The sequence below is a fragment of the Nematolebias whitei genome, chromosome 7 (genome assembly GCF_014905685.2).
Source record: "Nematolebias whitei isolate Nwh7 chromosome 7, NemWhi1, whole genome shotgun sequence".
NCBI classification, from domain to species: domain Eukaryota; kingdom Metazoa; phylum Chordata; class Actinopteri; order Cyprinodontiformes; family Rivulidae; genus Nematolebias; species Nematolebias whitei.
The window spans coordinates 13,642,704-13,664,341 of NC_056504.1; the positions used below are offsets into that span (position 1 = coordinate 13,642,704).

At 39.8% G+C, this 21,638-nt stretch overlaps 1 protein-coding gene and 1 pseudogene across 1 annotated transcript; both read right to left on the bottom strand.

Moving 5' to 3' along the window:
* The window catches only part of LOC119412151, a 2,551-nt pseudogene extending 873 nt beyond the window's left edge, over window positions 1-1,678 (bottom strand).
* Window positions 1,679-9,487: 7,809 nt separating this feature from the next.
* Window positions 9,488-16,592, bottom strand: LOC119412283. The gene is made up of 7 exons (XM_037679269.1): window positions 16,393-16,592; window positions 16,131-16,275; window positions 15,955-16,050; window positions 15,623-15,767; window positions 15,403-15,548; window positions 15,147-15,286; window positions 9,488-9,994 (listed from the first exon to the last, which is right to left on the bottom strand). Exons 1-7 carry the CDS (start codon window positions 16,490-16,492, stop codon window positions 9,846-9,848), a joined length of 921 nt encoding a protein of 306 aa, XP_037535197.1. The 5' UTR covers window positions 16,493-16,592; the 3' UTR covers window positions 9,488-9,845.
* Window positions 16,593-21,638: the final 5,046 nt, after the last annotated feature.

Below are 21,638 nucleotides of genomic sequence, written 5' to 3' on the forward strand. Positions count from 1 at the left end.
TGCCGACCGTTTCAACGAGCCCTTTTGATAAAGAATTTCATAATACACCATGCTCTGTGATATATTAAACTGGCGGCTTAGGTCACCCATTACACGATTAGTCTTTATTTTCATAAGTGTTATAAGGACTTGATCTTGTACAGGCATTGTAAATTCATTGTTGTCATCTCCTTCCAGTGCTGACACAAGAGTGTTAAATGTTTCTAACGCTATACCAGTGTACAGCAAAGCGTCTGCGTCATTTTGTAGAAGAAAAAATGCAACTTCATCACACTGAGTCGTCTTGTCCTGGACATCTTTTCTGCCAGACGTGTTGCAGTATTGATGATGATCTTTTAGCGAAGGGTCCTCCCACTGTGTGTGGACTGAGTGCAGATGTGGTCCAGGAGGTTGTGTGGAGACGCTAGCCAGGTCTGGGATGACTGACGGTGAATCTACGGTGCACTCTGAATAACACAAAAATACAAAATCAAATCAGCGTAACACAACCTGTCAAGTGTCACTTACCTTATTACGTTTTAGGAAGGAAATTTGTAATTCCACACTCGTACACACATGATACATCTTAAATGTCAATAGTGCTGTTTTAGTGGGGCTTTAGCCCCCTTAAATTTTCCTAAGCCCCATCAAATTATGCTATAATATCAAAATATTGTGATTAGATTTTAGTTTTTCATCCTTAAAAAAATCAGTTGGAGCTAGGTTGCATTTAAGCTTTTTCTTTAAAGAGTTTAAAAGAAGTTTTTTTTTCAGCTGTGTCTGTTTCAAATAACCTGCCTCTAATAACTCAACATATTCTTTATTAACAAAATCCCCAGACTTTTACAGCCCTGGGGGCTGAATTTTACCAGGTTGCTAAATAAAAAGCTATTCTCGGACAGTTACATGAAATCATATACATCTCTGCTAGCATGCTACTGATGTTAATTACTAACCACTTTGTCTTTAAGATTTGGATTTGGCTGCCAATCAAGTACTTTCTCTTAGTGATAAAGTATTTTGGAATTAAATTAATAATACACTAACATCCACAATAACACTGCAACCAGCTAGCGCTGATGCTAACACCATCCACAGTATAGTAATTATAACATTACAATTATAACATTAATAATAATATAATTCAGTAAAAGATAAGAGCTAAGCATGATTAAAATGTGAAGCGGGGACAAATCACATTTTCAATTTCACTCACCGGGAACAGATTCGGCCGTTTTGTCGATGTTGCTGGAAGCTGTCTGGCTCACAGTGGTCCGGATGAGCTGCCTTCTTTTCTTTGGTGGGGCCCGGTCATAGCCCAGATAGAGCTCCGGGTCGGGGTGAAGCTCTGTGGGCTTTTTATCAATAAAATGAAAGGAGCAAACATAAACTCTCTTCGGGGGGTATTTGAGTTTTAAAGCTGCCAGCCACGCTCGTTTTCGATCCTCCTTCCTCGGCATGGAGTGCAGTTTGTAACGCGCTGGGCACACACAGGCCTTTCGAAGTTGTTGATGTGCAAAACAATACGTTTCTAGCTCGTCTTTCAGTTTTCTGGAGCTGTTGTGACAGCCAACAACAGCACAAGTTGAACCCGAACTCATATTAGAATTGTTTAAGCCTCCTGCTACAGCACAAATTACTAGAATTTGTCATTAGCAAAAGTGCCTCTCGCTTTAGCTCACCGGAAGTATAAAACCGGGAGGGGGCGGTACCTGTCTGTCATGGCAGCCCACATACGCTCTTGCAGAATAAGGTGGATAGAGGTCCGAGGTGGTGGGAAGGCTGCTTTTGCTTTGTCTTCAAAAATAAGAAATAAAAATTTAAGTGGAAGAAGCACTTGTTGGTGGAATTTTAAATTATCTATTTTTTTTTTAAATTGTGCCTAATTAAAATTTATAAATGATGGAAGGGTTAGTTCTCCGGGGTGTGTTTAATGAAAACCTTTAATTGATATTAGCTTTAAGAACACGACTGAATTTGATGAATGAATAAATTAGATTCAATTGTCCAAGATTTTATGGAGTAAAGATTAATACTTTGATGTTCAGGCGATTCCTCTCAGTCTTAAATTTCAATAATACTCTCAATACAACTGTAAATAGGGACTTAAATTTATAACATGAACATTCTTTCTCTGAATTTTAATGTGCTTCTGAAGCCTGAAGCACAGATAGACTGTAGGTTTACCATCTGAAATAATAGGAAGGTTTAATACAACATGAGTCTTTGAGGTACAGACAACAGCTTGAACCATACCCACATCACATCAAAAACACAAAGTAAAAACGATTCATAAACCAACTCATTTTAATGTCTATATTAAGGAATGGCAAAAAAGGGTAAATGCAAACAAAGACAAATTAAACTAGCCACTGGGGAGCACAAGCCAGTGTGTCTGTTGTGCTGGTCCCAAGCTCCAGTAAATGGTGAGGGTTGTGTCAGGAATAGCATCCGATGTAAAACATTTTTGCCAAAACAATAATGCGAGTTCATCAAAGCAAAATCATACCGCATCGGTCGAGGCCCGGGTTAACAACGACCACCACCGGTGCTGTTGACAAACAGGCTGCCGGCAGAAATTGTGCTGCTGTTAGTCGAAGACCACGAGGAGGGAAACGTGTAGATATATGGATGCAGTTAGAGAGGACATGAAGGTAGTTGGAGTGAGGACAGAGGATGCAGAGGACAGAGTGAGGTGGAGGAGGACGACTCGCTGTGGAGACCCTGAAGAGGGAAAAGCCGAAAGAAGAAGAAGAAGCAAACAAAGACAAATTAACAGGCAACAATTTGTTATAAGGCCTACTTCTTACTGGATGACAACCACATTACAAAATAAAAAACAAGTCTTTTTATGGACTTGGTGAGGTCTTGAGGTTTGACTGGGACAGAAGAATCATTTATTCCAACAAGTTAAATGACCATATTATTGTGAATGGCTCAATAATCTCTTAGAAACTTGGAACTCATAATGAGAGGTGAAACATCTAAATTTAATAAATAAATAAAAACTAGTAAAGAAGTCCAGACACCTTTATTTAGAAAATTAAAAAAAACATCTTAAGATTGTCCTTGCCCTAGATGACTGAAAATCTACATCAACAAATTGAACAGATCTAATTCTAATGTGAGGTTTTAGGTTAGTGATTTTCCTCTAAAATTTTAAAGGAATGCCAAGTGTTTGTGCAAACATGAAGGGTGGACCTTTACTTTGTATGTTGTCATGCACAAGCTCATAGGCACTACGGCACCACCTACTGGACCAGTTTAAAAGTGGCACCTTTCATGATCTTCCATTATATGAGCTGAAATCAGCTGAACAATCTCTGTGTACAAAGTAATTATGAATATTAGAGGGCACAAGAAGAGGATAAAACATTTTCATGTATTTATTAGTAAACATTAAGTCTTATATCAGTCAAACCCTGACATTTAGATTTATGTTCTGCATTCAGTCATTCTATACTTTATCTTTCTATCTTGTGTCTTTACTGTAATGATTTTAGTTGTGTTGTACTTAATGTATTTCTCCTGGATATTCTACAGGTTTTATGAGGTTTAAAGAGGACAGCTCAAGGTTTAAACCGTTCACTGAGAAAAGGGTGAGTCAACATTTTTCCAGGATATGAAGGCATTTCTACAAAATGCAAACATATGTTTCAATAAGTCGTCAAGATTCTGTCATTAGAACCATCATACATCAACAATCACACAGATTACAATTGTAGGATAAGATGCACATAAAATGAATTTAATAAAATAAAACAGAAGGCTGATGTAGCAGCAGACAAAATAAAAGAAAAGAAACTAAAAACCACAATGAGTACATAGGGATTAGGTGAATAAATACACAGGAAGACTGGTAAGTAGCAAACAGTATGGCCGACTGAAGAAGGAATGAAAACCAGGAGGTAAAGACAGGAAATAATCTAGAAAATCATACAAAAAGAAAACAAGGAAAATTGTAACAAGAACAAACATAATCTGTGAAATAAAGAAGAAATCAGCCACTAAAAATCATGATGGATGGAGAGTGGAATCTCCTCTGAGATGTAGAAGGCATTAGTGTCCAGCAGCTGGTGGGCTCAGCTGTGGCTTCAGTGCAGTTGATGTGATTGGGCGAGGCTTCAGTGCACTGGGACAGAGGACCATACTTCAGTTGAGAACAAGACAATGGTGGTGTGAAACTTGGACCCACACTGTGTTAAGCTCACGAGCTTGGGAGATGGCTTCCTGGAGAAAATAGTTTTCATTCATTTAAATAAGTTTTTGAATGAGAACAGAATTTTCTAGATTTTTCAGTCTGGTTTTAAGCAACTCCACAGCACTGAAACAGCATTAGTGAGATTTGATATTATGAAATCAAATGATTTTGGTCAATTTGTGGTACTTGTACTCCTGGACCTTACTGCTGCTTTTGACACTGTTGACCACAGTATCCTTATATCACGGCTGGAACAGTGGGTTGGGATCACAGGTGCTGCATTAGAATGGTTCCGCTCATACCTGAGTGGTTTTGTATCAAGGTTGGTAATAATGTATCCACCTCATTACCTCTTTCTTGCGGGGTCCCACAGGGTTCGATTCTTGGACCCCTTCTGTTCTCACTTTATTTGCTCCCACTGGGGTCCAGCAAGTGTTTGTTCCATTCACCCTCTGTTAAAATGTCTGGACGACATTAAGGCCTGGATGGCTTCAAATTTCTTAAGTTTTAACAATGAGAAGACTGAAGTCATTGTCTTTAGCCCTAGCTCAACTGCCGCCACTGATCCTGTCAACCTAGACTCTCTTCAGCCATATCTTAAGCAGTCTGGTAAAAATCTCGGGATGGTTTTAGACTCTGACTTCAAGTTTGACAAACAAATCAACTCTGTTCTGCAGAAAAGCTTCTTCCAACTCAGACAGGTAGCTAAGCTCAAGCCAGTGTTGTCCAGACCCAACCTTGAGAAACTAGTCCACGCCTTTGTCACGACCCGATTGAACTATTGCAATGCACTCTATGCTGGGGTCAGCCAGGCCTCCATCTCGCATCTCCTGCTCATCCAGAATGCTGCTGCTCTGCTTTTAACAGGAACTCGTAGGTCTGAACATATTACACCTGTTTTGTCCTCCCTTCACTGGCTCCCTGTTTGTACTAGGATAGTCTTTAAAATTCTTCTGTTGACCTTCAAGTGCCTAAATGGCCTCGCACCCCTTTACCTCTCTGAGCTTCTGGAACCTTACGTTCCCTCTCGGGCCCTGAGATCATCCGATCAGCTGCTTTTGGCTGTTCCAAAAACAAGACTGAAGCTCAGAGATCGGACTTTTTCAGTCATGGGCCCCAAACTCTGGAACAACCTGCCCCCCAACATCAGGGAGGCCACCTCCCTTCCTCGCTTCAAATCCCTGCTAAAAACACATCTGTTCTCGCAGGCATTTCACACAGTGTAAATTGATTTAGTGTTTTTTGTTCTGTGATCCTATGTTTTAAATGCTTTTTATTAATTCTTCAGTTATTATTAGTGTATTGTATTTTTTTCTCTCATTAATTTTACTCCCATTGTTGTTGTTGTTAAGCACTTTGATAACAGGTTCTGTTTTAAATGTGCTCTATAAATAAAGTTGACTTGATTAGAATGAGCAGGAGACAGTTCTATTAGAGCAGGTGCAGAAGAGGAAAGCTGTCTAATGTCTAATGCGTTTACAATATTAATTAGCTGGATAACATCTGAAATCAACAGTTGTCTGATGTGTCATCCATTTTTTTCATTATCTGTCTCCCTATAACAGTTACCCCCCCCCCCCCCCCCCAGGGGTTTAACTTCAACAGTACTACTTATTCACAATTTTGCTTTAAGTTAGTTTTCTGTGTCACATCTCACATCATTGGTTTGGGATTTCTTTCTTCAAGTCTGAATTTGCACTCATTGCAGTAATTTTATTTTCAAGACCTTTTTTGAATTCAAAAGTCCATTCATTCATTGGACAAAAAGTGTGTTTTGTCCTGGACAGATCAACAGTCTGACATCAGTCTTTGAGCACAAATTATACTATTTGTATGCACTTGTAAGAGTCATTGTACCCAATGATGTCTTCTTCTCATCATTATGATCACCAAGAGGTGAAGTGAAAAACATTGATAACCAGCACTGGTAGGTAGAAAATAATGGGCAACTTTTTAATCATAAAAGGAAACTTTTGGAAGTATTAAAAGTGGACAAGTGACAGGATTTAAACAATTTTGTTGAGGACCAAACTGTCATGGCAGGAGAGCTGCAGAAGTCAGGACCTACTCAAAGCGGTGGAAGAAATACTGGCAACATGAATAGCAGAGAGTAAATTTTAACCAGTGTTTTCCAAACCATCAGAAGAAACACTAAATCCTTCGATCATTTCATCCATTTTCTTTACCCACTTCTCTTTTCCTGGAGCTGGTGCCTATCTCCAGCACTCACTGTGCAAGAGGTGAGGTACACCTTGGACAGGTCACAAGTCCATTCAGGGACAAATGTGACAAATAATCATTCACACTCCCACTCACACCTTGGAACAATTTAGAGTTACTAATTAACCAAACATGCATGTATGATCTATGGGAGGAAATTGGAGTATCCACATGTGCAGTGGCAGTTTCTGATATGGACGATGCAGGCAGCTACCCAGGGCGGCATCTCATTAATGGCGGCACGAGCACCCACCCCCGCCCTCACCCTCGCCCTCACCCTCGCCCTCACCCTCGCCCTCAAATAAATAATACACATTATTTCATATAGCTTGTCTAGCCTATATATCAGTTTCCTATCAGCCACTTGCAGGGAATGACAGTTTGAGTGAGTCTGTGATGGTACATGGTTGTCATCTTTGGGTTGTTTTAAACTCTACCGGAAACCAAAACTGAACACAGAAGAACCAGGAGATAAGAGTAAAAGAAGTAGTGAGTTTATGTACAAGTTTGTGGAAGGTGTCAGGGGACTGGGAGATTTTAATTTTTTAAGACTTATAGGTTATATCTTTTATAGGGGAGTGGTGGCGCAGAGGTTAGAGAAGGTGGGCCTGTGATCGGAAGATCGCCGGTTCAAGCCCTGGTACCGACAACATTAAAAAAAAAGTGGGTGGGGTAGGTGAAGCACCCACACCTGCCCCCACCCTCATTCATCCCACTCTGGGCCCTTGAGCAAGGCCCTTAACCCCCACCAATCTGCTCCTCCAGGTGTCCTAGAGAGCAGCTCTCTGCTTCACACAGAGGGCTGTGGTAGCTCGGTGGTCTGTGGTTGCGTCAGAAAGGGCATCCGGCGTAAAAATAACTGCCAAGTCTTCGTGCGACTTAGTTCGCTGTGACGACCCCTGAAGAAGGGAGCAGCCGAAAGAAGAAAAAAATAAAATAATAAAAGGTTATATATTTTATCTTATACATCTTAGGTTTTTGAGGGAGGTCCAGACGTGGTACTGTGCTTGAGGGGGATGATCAAGATTCAGAGGTGAGAGAAACAGGTATAGAATTGTCAGGAGCAGACATGCAGGTAATGTTTTTTTTTAGATAATATATGACCCCAAGTGGCAGACTGAGAAGAAAACAAAGTCAGAAGTACAAAAATAAGTGTCCTTATTTACAGGTGGAAGTTCTCTGGGCTGTAAGGGAAAGTAGGGACCAGGTGAGTGTCTGCGAAAATCTCCAGATGGTGACCACTCAATTTGCGAAGAGAATTTGCTCTTACTGTAATGTTGGTCTTTATAGTTGGAACCAGAGGAAAGAGCAGAGAGGTCCTAGGTTTCCAGGTGGTCCTGGTTCCAGGAGAGGTGAATGCTGATGGAGAGAGGAGCAGGTTGTCTGAGGTTGATGATTATACTCCAGGCTGAAGGCTTTTGGTAACTGTGGGACACGTTCAGGACAAGGTGAAGTCACAAGGAGCGAGGAGGCCTTAGAACAGGGCTATTCAACTGGCAACTCGGGGGCCAAATCAGGCCCATGGGTGAGCTCAGTTCGGCCCATCAAAGGATTCATTTCTAATATCAATTTAAAAATGTATCCTTGCTAACAATAAACTGCTAAACAGGTGTAAAAAATAATTAGTGGAAGCTAACACTAAACTGCTAACTGCTAAGACGTCTGTCACTCAGTCTGCGTCACAGGTCTTCGTCTCCGTCCAGTTGGTGCAGCGTCGACAAAACACCTCGTTGCATGTACACCTAGTAAGCTAAGCCAGTAGCGTGCCTTCAGCTAGCTGCTGCATCGACCAATCACGTCTTGTCACATGTACACGTAGTAAGCCAACAGTCTGCCAAAATTTTTCTTTGAGTCATGCCCACCGCGGACAAGTTTTTGAACTTTGTTAGCAGACTTAAGGTTTGCAAAACCTAATTTAATGGAAGCTAATTCTGCTATTGGTTTCCAAAGTTAGAGAAAACGCTAATCCACTAAACAAAAAAATAGTTCCACTATTACCAAAACTGTGCCCACCACTAGTGAAGTAGGTGTTAAAGACAACTCTTTGTACATTAGTCAAAGATGTTATTTTGCAACACAGCTAATTTTAACATAAGCATACAAATGTGACTCTAGTTCATTTGAACAACAGTGATGCTGAAAGTGGACACATCCATACCTATGATGGCTCTCGGAGCACTACTGGCAGAAGCATTTGTAATCGTGTGGGTGTGTGTGTGTGTGGGCGGGGGGGATGTCTTGGGGTTCTCCCTCAGAAATTTTTGAATAAAGTAGATGCCATTTCTTGCATTTTGATGTACTTTAACAGGTTCTCAAACATTTATGTGTACCTACATAAGTAGGTACATTCCATTGATTCAATAACTAGAGAGCATGGCACAACAAGGAGTAACCCGACCAATAGCTTTCCTTCTCTCATGCAAAAACCCCTCACCCAACCAAACCCCGGGTTGACAACTGCTGGCACTAACATATCACTAAACTAGCGGCGTGCAATATAGACGCGCTAGCTAAGGTGCTACAGACGTAGCATGGACGTAGCACTCCGATTCTTTCACACATCATAAACCACCCCACCTCGGTCAACAACTGCCAGCACTAATGTAGCGCTAAGCTAGCGCACATCGCAGAGGTGTCTCCCCCTAATTCCCCTACCCCATGGACAAAAAATCCCCAGATGAGCGCCCTGCCAAGCCCAGTAACCTATAGGAGATATTGTTTGGACCCCTCCACAATGCCTATGGCTACAGGGGCAGCATTTCTGAGCTGTTGGTGTGGCCTGACTGTAAATCTGGAATCTTGCAGTTTATCATGATACACAGAAACTGATGACCACAAACATTTTTACAATAACATAACATGCTTTTTTAAGCTTTTAAGATACCTCAGTGAACTTGTATTGATGATAAACTCAATTCTAATTCCTTCACTTTCAAGCTTTTCTGTTAAGAATTGAGTTAAAATCTAAAACAAAAAGACAATAAAACAACAGCTGATATCAAAACAATTTAATTGGCAAACTAAACAAGTACAGCTTTAACTATACTTCATATTACACATATTATTACAGTAAATTAGAAGGATCTCATAATACTTTAACAATACATAACACTGATTTTTTATAGTACAAAAAACATACAAATATGATAAGACAAGGAAAGTTCTAATATGTTAATTTTGGCTTTAAAAAGTAATTGCATGTTTTTATAAACTGTCGGCAACTAGTTGCAATTTAAGTTAAAGAAAGCATTTCTTCACATAAAGCTTTGCTAAAATTGTAACCAAAGAGAGATCATTTATGTTTTTTTTTCCTGTTGTTTAAGCAAAGACACTTTAAAATGAAGATTTACCTCTCCACAAAGCAAAGTTGTGAGTAAACATAATAACAAGAAAGCGTAGTCTGATATTTAAAATCCTGCAGCAGGTTGAAATCTATAAGTTACCCTCAGCGAAAAATTTTAAATTTGCTGCCTTCAAGGGGTGACACCATTTGTCTCTCTAAATCGGGTAAGAGGAGGGGCTGTTTCTTGTTCCTCCAGATGACCGCACAGATTCGGGAAACCAACAGGATGCACGCCAATACCAAGAGTACCACTGAGAAAACAGAAATATAGGCCACTGGTTAAAACTAAAAGAATCATATAATTTTCATTATAATATTGGAAAATAATATTTACATGAAAGTAAAAAACAAAAAACTACCCAAGTAATTTGAAACACAATGTATTTATACTGCACATTATTTTTTCACTTCTAAGTTATGGACAAAAACTTGTTTCACCTTATGATATGTAACTGGATGAAAACATTTCTCTGCTTATGATATCTACATGTTAAAATGGTAAATTGTGTCATGTTGTTAGCAAATATTTCACTTTAAGTAACAATTATCTCCAGAGGCTTTCAAGATATGAAGCTTTCATTTCAAATGGGATGTGAAGATGCCATGCTTCCAGGCGGATACTAAAACTATGGAGTATAAAAAAGAACAACCTAAAGAACACTTTAGTACAGCTGTGAGAACTGAAATAAAATAAAATAACTACTACAAACACGATCAATCCTGACTTATAAAAAATGCAGCAGAACTAGGGGTTTATCGATTCTCTTTTTAAAACCCCTTCTATTGTCAAAAAATGTTAAATGTAGCCATCCCTATTCTTTTCAGTCCTCTCACTGTCATATTCTTCTTGGCTGTCCTCTTAAGGCTCCAGTATAGTCAAGCGTACGTCAGTCCGTGGCGGTCCACGCGTACCAAATTAGAGTTGAAGCGGACGCCCGCAGGGCATGTCCGTGCAAAGCTCAATTTTTACGACTGCGTACTCGGTGTCGCATAATAAACTGCCCGGCGATGAACTGTTTTGTATGCGACACCAATGTATTAAATTCCCCTTCTTCATCCCTGATCTGGTTTGATGGCCTTTTCTTGTGTTTTTTTGCCAAGACCCAAGCGATCTCTTCCTCCTCGTCCGTTGACGCCATGACTGAAATTGTGAGAAATTAAGGAATTTGTCACAAGCTAAATAAAATCAGGTCCAGCATGGCTGCAGGAGGGTCTGGAGATTTCCTGGTGGGCTGGTCTGATGTGTGGGCTGCAGGGCCAGCGCTCCCTGTTTTTTTTTTTTTTTTTTTAATTTAGAACTACTTATTAACAACATATAAACACAGAACACCATTGCAGCTTGCTGCCAACTCTTGTTTTTTTTTTGTGTGTGTGTCCTGTCAATCAATCCAGTAGGCGTGTCAGCAAATGACCAATCGGCGACTTCAATTTGTCCTGAAGGTAAAAACCCCTTGTCTGTGGAGCTGACAGCAGCCGATCTGGGTGAACGCTTAACCTTCCTACTATGTTAGGGTCCGTAGTGACCCATTTTAAATTTTAAATCATGATACTGTCTTTTAAATATTTTTTTTTGCATCAAGGCTTTTTGACTTTGTCTGAAACCTTTATTTAAATAAAAAAAATATATATATTTTTTCACTAAATTTAATTTTTATTTTTTATAGAACAACACGCACTTGCCGCGCTGGGGTCATTTGTGACCCAGTTATGGTATAAGACTATCAACCAATAATCAGTGTCAAAACTGAAATCATAAACACACTGTGACCTCACTAACTTTGTCATACATATGTTAGGGCCTTCTGTTTTTACCTGTTTGTCTACTTCACTGACCAAAACATCCCCATTTATCCGTACTACTTTTATTGATAAGTCCCTCATACTCTGCTCCCAAAAACTGAAAAAGTTCATCCAGCTGTAGATGCAGAGACATGTTGAGGCATGCCCATGTAGAGATGAGCCTACCTGGATAGCCATGCCCATCTTGATAGGCAGACCTAGATAGACACACCCACCTGGGTGTGACTCTACATGGGCATGTAGAGACATGTAGAAACAGACACTCCATTTTACCTAGAGCTTGGCTGCATACCAAAATGAAGAGAAGATTCACAGTACAAGAAGCTCTAGATCACATCCTTGCTGAAAATGATGCAGAGGACACACCTAGTGACACAGATGAGCCAGTTTCTGAGGAGGACGATGCTATTGAATATGAATCAGAGTACACAGACTCGTCGGATGAGGAGGGCACAGGTGCTGAAGCTGCTCCTGTAACTGAAACCTATAAATCCAAAAAGGGTAACATCACTTGGAGTGCGATTCCTCCTGTTTCACATGGCAGGGAAGCTGCTGAAAATGTTATGAAGATGACCCCTGGGATTACAAGGTTTGCTGTGACACGAGTAAGTGACATCAAGACATGCTTTGATTTGTTTATGCCATTGTCACTAAAGAAAGTCAAAATTGCTATGACAAACCTCGAAGGGAAAAAAGTTCACGGTGACACTTGGAAGGACATTGATGAGGAGTGCCTGGATGCTTTTATTGGTGTTCTTCTTCTCGCTGGCGTGTACAGATCCAGCAATGAGGCCCTTACTAGTCTCTGGGATGTGTCCACAGGCAGGAGTATTTTCCGCGCAACAATGTCACTTCAGACCTTTCAAATGATCTCAAGAGTCCTCAGATTTGACAACAGAGATACTAGAGCACGGTCTGACAAGCTTGCTCTCATCAAAGACGTCTGGGATAGATGGGTGAAGCTCCTTCCACTGATGTTCAACCCAGGACCAGAGGTGACAGTGGATGAGCGTCTTCTCCCTTTCCGTGGAAAATGCCCCTTCCGGCAATACATGCCCAGTAAGCCAGGCAAATATGGCATAAAAATCTGGGCAGCCTGTGATGCGAAAACCAGCTATGCCTGGAATCTACAGATTTACACAGGCAAACTTGCAGCTGGCATCCCTGAGAAGAATCAAGGAAAACGGGTAATCCTTAAAATAAATAAATATACATGGGTCAAAACTTACCCTTAACACTATAAATGTTACTATGGTTAATAATATTAAAATAACAAAATAATAAGACAAATTTATTTTAGAGATGTGTTCTAATACTTCTTAAAAAAACACTGTTTTGAGGGCATTTTTTGGCTGATTTAAGACGGGTCACAACTGACCCGTTCACATCATAAGTGCGTGCGGGATCTCGCCCCGCTAGGAAGGTTAAGTATGTAATCTGAACCCTCTGCAGACAGTGTGCACAGTTTCTGCGCAGCTGACAGGACGGGTGTGTATACTGGAGCCTTAACTCTGAATAACTTCCTGCACTTCACTGTTCCACCACCAGGTTTCCTTATCATCCATTCTCTGTCCAGATGACACACCAAGTACCATCCCTGTCTCTCTGATTATTGTTGCTGTAGTAGCTCAGTCATCTGGAAGCTCTTTCTTACCACCCAGACCCTTTAACACCTCATCTCTGAACTCCTCACAACATTCTTCTTTCTTCAGCTTCCACCATTTGGTCTTCTTCTTTGATTTGACTATTTTTCTCTTCTTCACAACAACAGTCCTTTTACACACAACCATCCGATGCTGTCTGGCCACGCTCTCCCCTGCCACAACTTTACAGTTCCACATCTCCCTCAGGTTTCCTCTTCTACACAGAATATAGTCGACCTGCGTACTCCTTCCTCCACTCTCATAGGTCACTCTATGTTCTTCCCTCTTTTGGAAACAAGTGTTGTTTAGAGATATTTCCATTCTCTTAGCAAAATCCACCACCATCTGTTCTTCCTGGTTTCTTTCAATGACACCACACCTACCCATCACTTCTTCATCCCCTCTGTTTCCTTCACTAACATGTCCCTTCAGGTCTGCTCTAACCACCACTCTCTCCTCGCTGGGAATACTTACTATCACTTCATCCAGATCCTTCCAAAATCTATCTTTCTCCTCTACATCACATCCAACCTGTGGAGCATAACCACTGACAACATTTAACATCAGACCTTCTACTTCTATCTACTGACGCATCATCCTATCTGACAGTCTCAGTGTAAAACAGCTCTGTAAGCCTTGCTGCCCTTCCACTTTGACTTCTGCACACAAAATACATCTACCTTCCTTCTCTGCATAATGTCAGCCAGCTCTCTACCTTTGTCTGTCATTGTGCCTACATTTAAAGTTGCCACCTCAGTTCTATATTTTACTTCCCTCTTGGTTTTCAAGAAACTGTAGCACAGTTTCCACCAGCACCCTGTTTGTCAACAGCACTGGTTATGGTCATTGTTAACCTAGGCCTCGACCAATATGGTATGTTGTAAAGTGGATGGGCTCATGTTTGTTGCAGAGAAGTATGCTAGACTGGTACAGGACATGTATGAGGACAGCAGGACAGTGGTGAGATGTGCTGTAGGAATGACAGATAGCTCCAAGGTGGAGGTGGGAGTGCATCAAGGATCGGCTCTGAGCCCCCTCTTGTTTGCTCTGGTGATGGACCAACTGGCAGATGAGGTCAGGCAGGAATCCCTGTGGACTATGATGTTTGCAGATGACTTATGATGATTAATGACAAAAGAGTGGTAGCAAAGGTCAAAGAAAGGATTATTGTACAAGATAGTTGTGAGAGCAGCTATGTTGTATGGTCTGGAGACAGTGACATTGACAAAAAGACAGGAGGAAGAACTGAAACTGGCAGAAATGAAGATGTTAAGGTTCTCCTTAGGAGTGACAAGGATGGATAAGATTAGGAATGAGATCATCAGAGGTGCAGCACAGGTTGAACAACTGGGAGATAAAGTTAGAGAGACCAGACTGAGATGGTTTGGACATGTCCAGAGGAGGGACAGTGGGTATACTGGTAGAAATTCATTTGCCAGGAAAAAGACAAAGAGGAAGGTCAAAGAGGAGTTATAGGGATGCAGTTAGAGAGGACATGGAGGTAGTTGGAGTAGCAACAGAGGATCAGAATACACAGAGTAAAATAGAGAAAGATGACTTGCTGTGGTAATCGCTGAAAAGGAAACATCTAAAAGAAGAAGTTACTGAGATCGCTAGATTGTGTCTTTATAAACTAATTTTTACACAAATCTAATTTAAAACAAAAATGAGCTATGTCTCTTTCTTGTGCACATTCCAACTTATTTGCCCAGCTCTGGTCACAGTAAGCATGTCAGCATGTCTGACAAACAAAAGTCAAAAGTAAAATTTTTTACTTTTACAATGACTGTTCTGTTGTTCAAGAAAGCCAGTGTTTGATTTTCCAGTTGCAGTTTAATAATTTCTATTCAATTCAATTCAGTTTATTTATATAGCGCCAAATCACAACAAAGTTGTCTCAGGGTACAGAAACATTCACATACATAAAAGCTAATAATAAAATTAATTGTATTAAACTCACCCGTAAACACAGAATTTGGAGTGGGATCAGGTGGGTTAAAATGTTTGTTGACGTTTCCAGCCAGAGCCACGATCACCACTAGGTACACGGTCAAAATGTTACGCACCCATCGGTCCAGCACCCAGTTCTCCAGAATGAACCTGAAGACAGAGGAGGAAGGAAAAACGTTCAACAAACATCGACCAAAATCTTACTTGTAACAAAACTCAACCAAAGATTTCTTCCTAAAAATAATGTTTAAAAAATGTAAGCTTACCATCCCACTACTTCTGCAAAAAGGATGCACAGAGAGACAGTTGCTGCTGTACTCTTGTCAACACCCCACAGGTGGAGAACCACAGAGAAATTGAGCAGAGAGGCAATGCTGGTCCATGTGGTGTAGACGGCCAAACCATTCTGGACCTGAACATACAGACGAGCAGAACATTAATATTCTGAGACACAGCTAATCTTTATGAATCATCACTCTGCCTTACCAGTATTCGGAGACAGGCCAGGTCTTTGCTATGATACGTCTTCAACCACAGCCCATAGTAGTCTGTGGCATAGCAGGAGAAGAACAAAGCACAGTAGTTGGTAAACGCTATCAGCATCAGCACAACCATAGCTGCCACCATCAACCTGCAAAACAAAAAGGATGGACCAGAAATGTAACTCATTGCCCATAAACAACAAACACAGAACAATGTGCGTTCTGACTATGTCCTGTTAGAACTGGTTTTATATATTTCTTTTTATACATTTCTTAATTTAGTACAATAAATCGTATTTACTCCCCAGGTATAATAAATCAAAGTAGAACACTTACTCTCTATCCCACAGAAACAGCCATGCAACGTTCAGCAGCATGTTGCACAGAAAGGACAGGTAGAAGCCATAAGGTAGTAGAGACTGAGCCCAGGATCTACAGGAAGACAGACATCTGTTTAGTTCTGCATGTTTCACCAGTAAACATTTATTTAGACTGTTGAGATGTTAGCTTACCCTCTGAACACATACGAAGTGAGGTAAATGACCATCAGACTGAGCCAGATATAGATAACGCTCCAGATGGAGAAGGTCCAACCAGCTGGAGTGATGTCTGTCTCATAGCGGGCGGACACATTGGCTGCAGTGGACACGAAAGGACCTGGACAAGGGAGACATTCAGCATGAGATACTCTGCACAGGTGAGCTGTCGGTTAATTGTCTTAAAAAAAGTTTTACAATAAAGTAGTCCCACCAAACAAAAAAAGTCTAAACTTACCTATGCCCGTTCCTGCCAACGCGTTAAAGACAACAACGATTAAAAAAAACACGACACTCAAGATAATGATACAAATTCGGCCCAGAATGTTGTTCTTCATTTTAGCTGCTCTCTGCTGCGTTTGATGTTCGCGCTGCGGATGGTGCGAGCACGAGCGCAGTTTATAGTGTGGTGCCTTCACGTGAATCACGTAAACGCCCTCCTTCTACTTAAGCGAAGGTTGAGTAATTTGAGTCCGTCAATTTCTGCAACAAATCAGGATTATAAAACAAAATCTGACTTAATAATAAATCCAAAAGTTTTGTTTTTATAGTATAAGGAAGTGCTGTATGGGCAAAACCCAGAGGACTAACTGGATTTTTATTTTGTTCAAAATAGTTTAACTGATATAAAGCCTAATGGAAAAAAAAAACATTTTACAAAAATGTAGCCTACGATCACAATCATGTAAATTCATGGTAAATATTAGTAAAATACTGTGTCATATGTGCGTCAGTAGTTTAGAAATAAATATCATGTTTTTTTAAGTCGTAAAGGAATCACAGCTGGGATTTGAGCAGAAAGACGTCCTCAATTTTCAGCTGTGGCAGAAATATTCCCAAATTGTTCAAGTTTGTAAAACTTGACTTTTTAATTTGTTTCTATGTTATACCGGTACTGCATGGCTGTTTACATTGGGAGTATTATAATAAGCTGATTCCTAAACAGTCTGAACTGAACTGACTTGTTCCTGCATTTATTTGCATACATTTTCTTGCAGGACAGTTTAAGTTTATTCCATTTTATGATGAAACAGTCAGTGTTATTTTTCAGTTTACTCTCTCTCACACAAATTGTGAACTGGTATCTACACTATCTCCACAACATCGGTGTCTTATTGCACCTGTTCAGGGTTGGACATGTTTGCACACGTGCTTACGTTTGTATTATGAAACTGGTCATTTCTGAGTAGCTCCTTGGTCATAAACAGACGGCATTTTGTTTCACTGAGTACTCACTCTGTGGTTGAAATGTCATTAAAACATCTTGAATTTGATGTTGGCCCTACTATGGACCCTGAATGCAACACGTGCATTTTGTTTTTAAAGGTGCATTTATTTACAGGTGATTATTAGTGTACAATCTAGCTATGTAACATGCTTTAACTGGTACCCAGCCTCTTTACTAACTCAGTAATGACAAAAATACTGGTTAAGTCTTCAAACAACATGTTAGACTAATAACTTTGAATGTCTCTGCAAAGTTTAATCCTCTTTTATAAGCAGCATAGTTCTTACATATGTCTGGATACTTCAAAGATAATTGAACAGATATAATAAATCACATTACCTAAGGCAGAGACGGTGATGATGCAACTAAATAAGTAACACCACATAACACAGACTGCTATCTTGTAAATCACTGGCCAATGTTGATAAAATGCAGTCTTATCACACGAATCAGTTCTTATGAAATACGTCCCTGGTTTTGTAAGCAGTAACAGTTACATATATGTTCAAAGGTTCAAGAGACAAAGGAAAAACAATTGGGATTTTAGTGGAGAAAAGAAATAAACCAGGCTGTCAGTATGTTGTTTCAGCCGGGGTTCACCTTTAGGACAGAGATTAGCAACATGCATTTATAGTATGGTCGTATAGTATTTACGAGACCCATAAGACTTGGACTTTCTCTCCAGTTCTGTAAGCGAAAACAATTTTCATACTGATTTTCCTGAGACTTTTCTATTTGTCAACAACACAAAAAGTGAGGAAAGAGTCTCATTTTAAATGCCACATTTTGCTTTTGGTCCTTATTTGAAGCTTTGGAGAGTTCAGAATTAATTAAACATATATAACAAATGACATTACCTAATGCAGAGAACATGATGATGTAACAGAATATGTAGCACTACATAATACAGCCTACAATCTTGTAAATCATTGGTAAATATTGATATAATGCAGACTTATCAGATGAGTCATTTATGAAATACTTGTCTTGTTTTATAAGCAGTTACATATAGGTTTAAATGTTCAAGAGAAAAAGGGAAGAACAACTAGGATTTTAGTGGAGAAAATAAAAAATGTACTGTAAGTATTTTGTTTCTTTGTAGTTCAGCTTTGGGACAAATTAACAAAAATGCATTTCCTGTATGGTAGTACTGTAGCCTATAGTGTAGTATTTTGAGCTGCAGTAGCTTGGTCAGTGTCACGGTCTTGTAATCCTGAGGTTGCAGGTTCGAGCCCAGGTTGCGTCAGGAAGGGCATACGGTGTAAAACAATTGCCAGATCTTTCATGCTAGTTCACACGCTGTGGCAACCCCTGAAGAAGGCAGCAGCCGAAAGAATCTAGTATTTTAGGTGCAGCAGAAATCAACACTTACTTTTTTTTATGCAATTTGTTCAACTTTTGCATTTGGAAAATTGAAACTTGTGACTGAAAATGATTTGGCCCATCAAATTAAAGTCCTACTATATATTTTTTAACAAATGTCTAAAATTGTATTTATAATTACATTGTTCTGATTAAAACAATGAAATACCCAAGTCACACAGGCATCATTAATGACATACCAAAATATATGAAAATACAGTAACAATTTTACAAGCAGGCCTATAAGTGTGTATGTAAGATTAATAGCCTATATAAATATTATATGTGAATATATTGTGTTTTTTCCGAGCAGGGGCGAAGCCAGAAATGTGGAAGTTGATTGGCCACCCGAGTTGCTTGACTAATCACTTGTAGGGACACATCAAGGTTTTTCTACCATCAACTTTTATTCTTTTGATACTTTGAAAGTAAGACTGACTCTCATTCCCAAAGCTGGACAGTAAGGAACCATGTTACCAAAAAAATGAATAACAAAAATCTGTTATTGTAATTAATTGCACACCTGGTATTATGATTTCAGCAAAGCTGAAAGGCCCTTTGTATGCGAACCTTTCCATCTGACCTTTGAAATATAACATCTGAAGCACTATGTGCATCTCTTCCTAAAAGGGAGGATTCGTCCTGCAGTCTTAGGGTGCATTCACACCTGATAGTCCGGTAGACTCGGTTTGGTTCGGGACCAATCATCATGACATTTTGTTTACATTTGAGCTGGTGCGTTTGCATTCACACTGCACTGAGCAGTCGAGCCAACCTGTTGAACCAACCTGTTCCCCCGCTCGCCTGTGGGGGCGCTGCACCAAGAACTACTGAAAGAAACGACACAAAAACCTCTGAAGACACTTCTTCTTCTGGAAATAAAAACAAAAACGAAGTGGCATCAAGTTTTAGCAGTTTTAGGAGTTATATTGTTTTATTTTTCAAAAATGGACTCAGCATGAGCAGAAGATGAGGCAGAAGACCATGGAGAATGTTGTTTTTCACACAAGGCAGCTGACGACTCCGTATAAGGTAAGAGAAATGTGTGTTTGTTTGCCTTGCGCTGTACGCTTCCTGCTTGTGGAGCGAGGCCCGGTCTGTTTACATTCACACTGTACTCGAACCGCGCTGGAGTTCTGTTTTACCGGACCGAAACCTAGGTTTTAGCCCGGGTTAGAGTTCGCCTTTTTGTTCCGTGACAGAGTTCGATGGCGCGTTCACACCTCCCCAAACGAAACAGACTTTCTAGGAAAACGAGCTAGAGTTCGATTAAAGCGGACTAAACAGGGCTGCTGTGAATGCACCCTTAGAGTGTGAGAAAGAACCCCGTTGTTTCTCAAGGACTCTTTTGCCATCCCACGGTAGAAATTATTTTTCTGAACAATTTAAATTTCTGAGTTCTCCTGAACACAATTGAATGTTTTGCTGTAAAACTGCTATGAAATAACTTGTTTACATCCTTTCTCAGTTCAATACTCAGTTTTAATCATGCATAAAAGAAAGTAGATGTAAAACTGGTAATCAGAGGATTCAACTGTGTTTGCATAAGTTCTAATGAAAATATTTATGGATGAGTAAAAACTGTTTAGAAGTTTTGATTATCCTGCTGTATATTGAGTATTTACCCAAAACAGAGTAAATTAGCCATTTATTTTTATTAAGGTTATTAAAGTTCAAATGAAACAGTAACCTGAAACAAAGGTCCACCCTTTCTGTTTTGATTGGGTTGACCATCAATATTGTAACGCCCTCTAAGTCAGAGAATGTTATTCTGACGTTTAGTTTAGAGCAGTCTTGGGGAAGCTTTTGAAGAGGAAAGGTCAAGCAATCGGAAATTTATGCCAGAAGATAAGAAGTTCATGCAGAAACGAGACAAGTATTCCAGAGATTTTGTCTCGTGTTCAAGGAAGCATCAAAATGTTCCTTGTCACCAAAAGGAGAAAACACAGCCCTCCAGGAGCCCATCAACTGACCCCATCAGGAGCCAGATCTGATGTCCAGTGTCGAGGGATATCCCACCTTCGGCGCTTTAACACATCTCAAGAGAGTCCCTGGTAACCCTCGGGCAGTTGAATTATAACTTCAAATTGGTAGGAAAAGCTGCTCCTTCTCTCTCTGCTGGTGTCTGATGCCCAAGATAAGAAGTTGTCCAGTATAAGCAAAATTCAGCATTATTAATTAGAATTAAGTTTTCCTAAATTGACAAATCACATCTAGTCAAAACACTTCATTTAGTTAACTTTATAGATGATAATTTACTCTGCTTTTGAACCTCATAATTCACCATATTAATGTTTAGAAGATAATTCCATAACTCCTTCTTGTGTTGTCAAATTAAAGCCATTATTCATTCTTCAGCTGTTCTTATCGTTTTGATCACTTATTTACCAAAATCAACAATAAACTCCACAAAATTGTACTTTGACTCAAAGCGTTTTTATTATATATGACATTTGGATTTAATACGAAAAGAACTCACTAGAGAGCACGAAAACTTGAGTCTGATTTAATAATTTTCTTGCTTAAGAACCGGAAACCAAGTGGTGCCCTTTCAGAATGAAATTACTAATAAAAATTCAACGATCTGAGGACCCTTTCCTCTACACACTGCATTGGGCACTGGAAGATGGGCGTCTTTTGTTAATTACCTTTTGCCTTCTAGTGATCAGAATTAATAATTGCACCAAAGCAGAGTTAAAATTTACTTTTGGTTTATTCTCCCTGTGCACACAATGCAGCAGCTGCTGCTCTTTTCCTTGGCTGATTTGAATGAAACAATATCTGTTGGTAACATAATTCATTCACTTGTTGTTTTAATTGTTTATGCTTAAGGAGCGCAAGAGGCTAATTTTGATTTTGTAATTAACCCTTTTGATGGGAAACATAGGTAAAAA

Coding starts and splice junctions, on each gene's coding strand:
- LOC119412283 (XM_037679269.1), bottom strand. CDS start 16,492: ATGAAGAACAACATTCTGGGCCGAATTTGTATCATTATCTTGAGTGTC. Junction 16,276..16,392: donor GTTGGCAGGAACGGGCATAG/GTAAGTTTAGAC, acceptor TCCCTTGTCCAG/GTCCTTTCGTGTCCACTGCA. Junction 15,768..15,954: donor CTGTTTCTGTGGGATAGAGA/GTAAGTGTTCTA, acceptor TTTGTTTTGCAG/GTTGATGGTGGCAGCTATGG.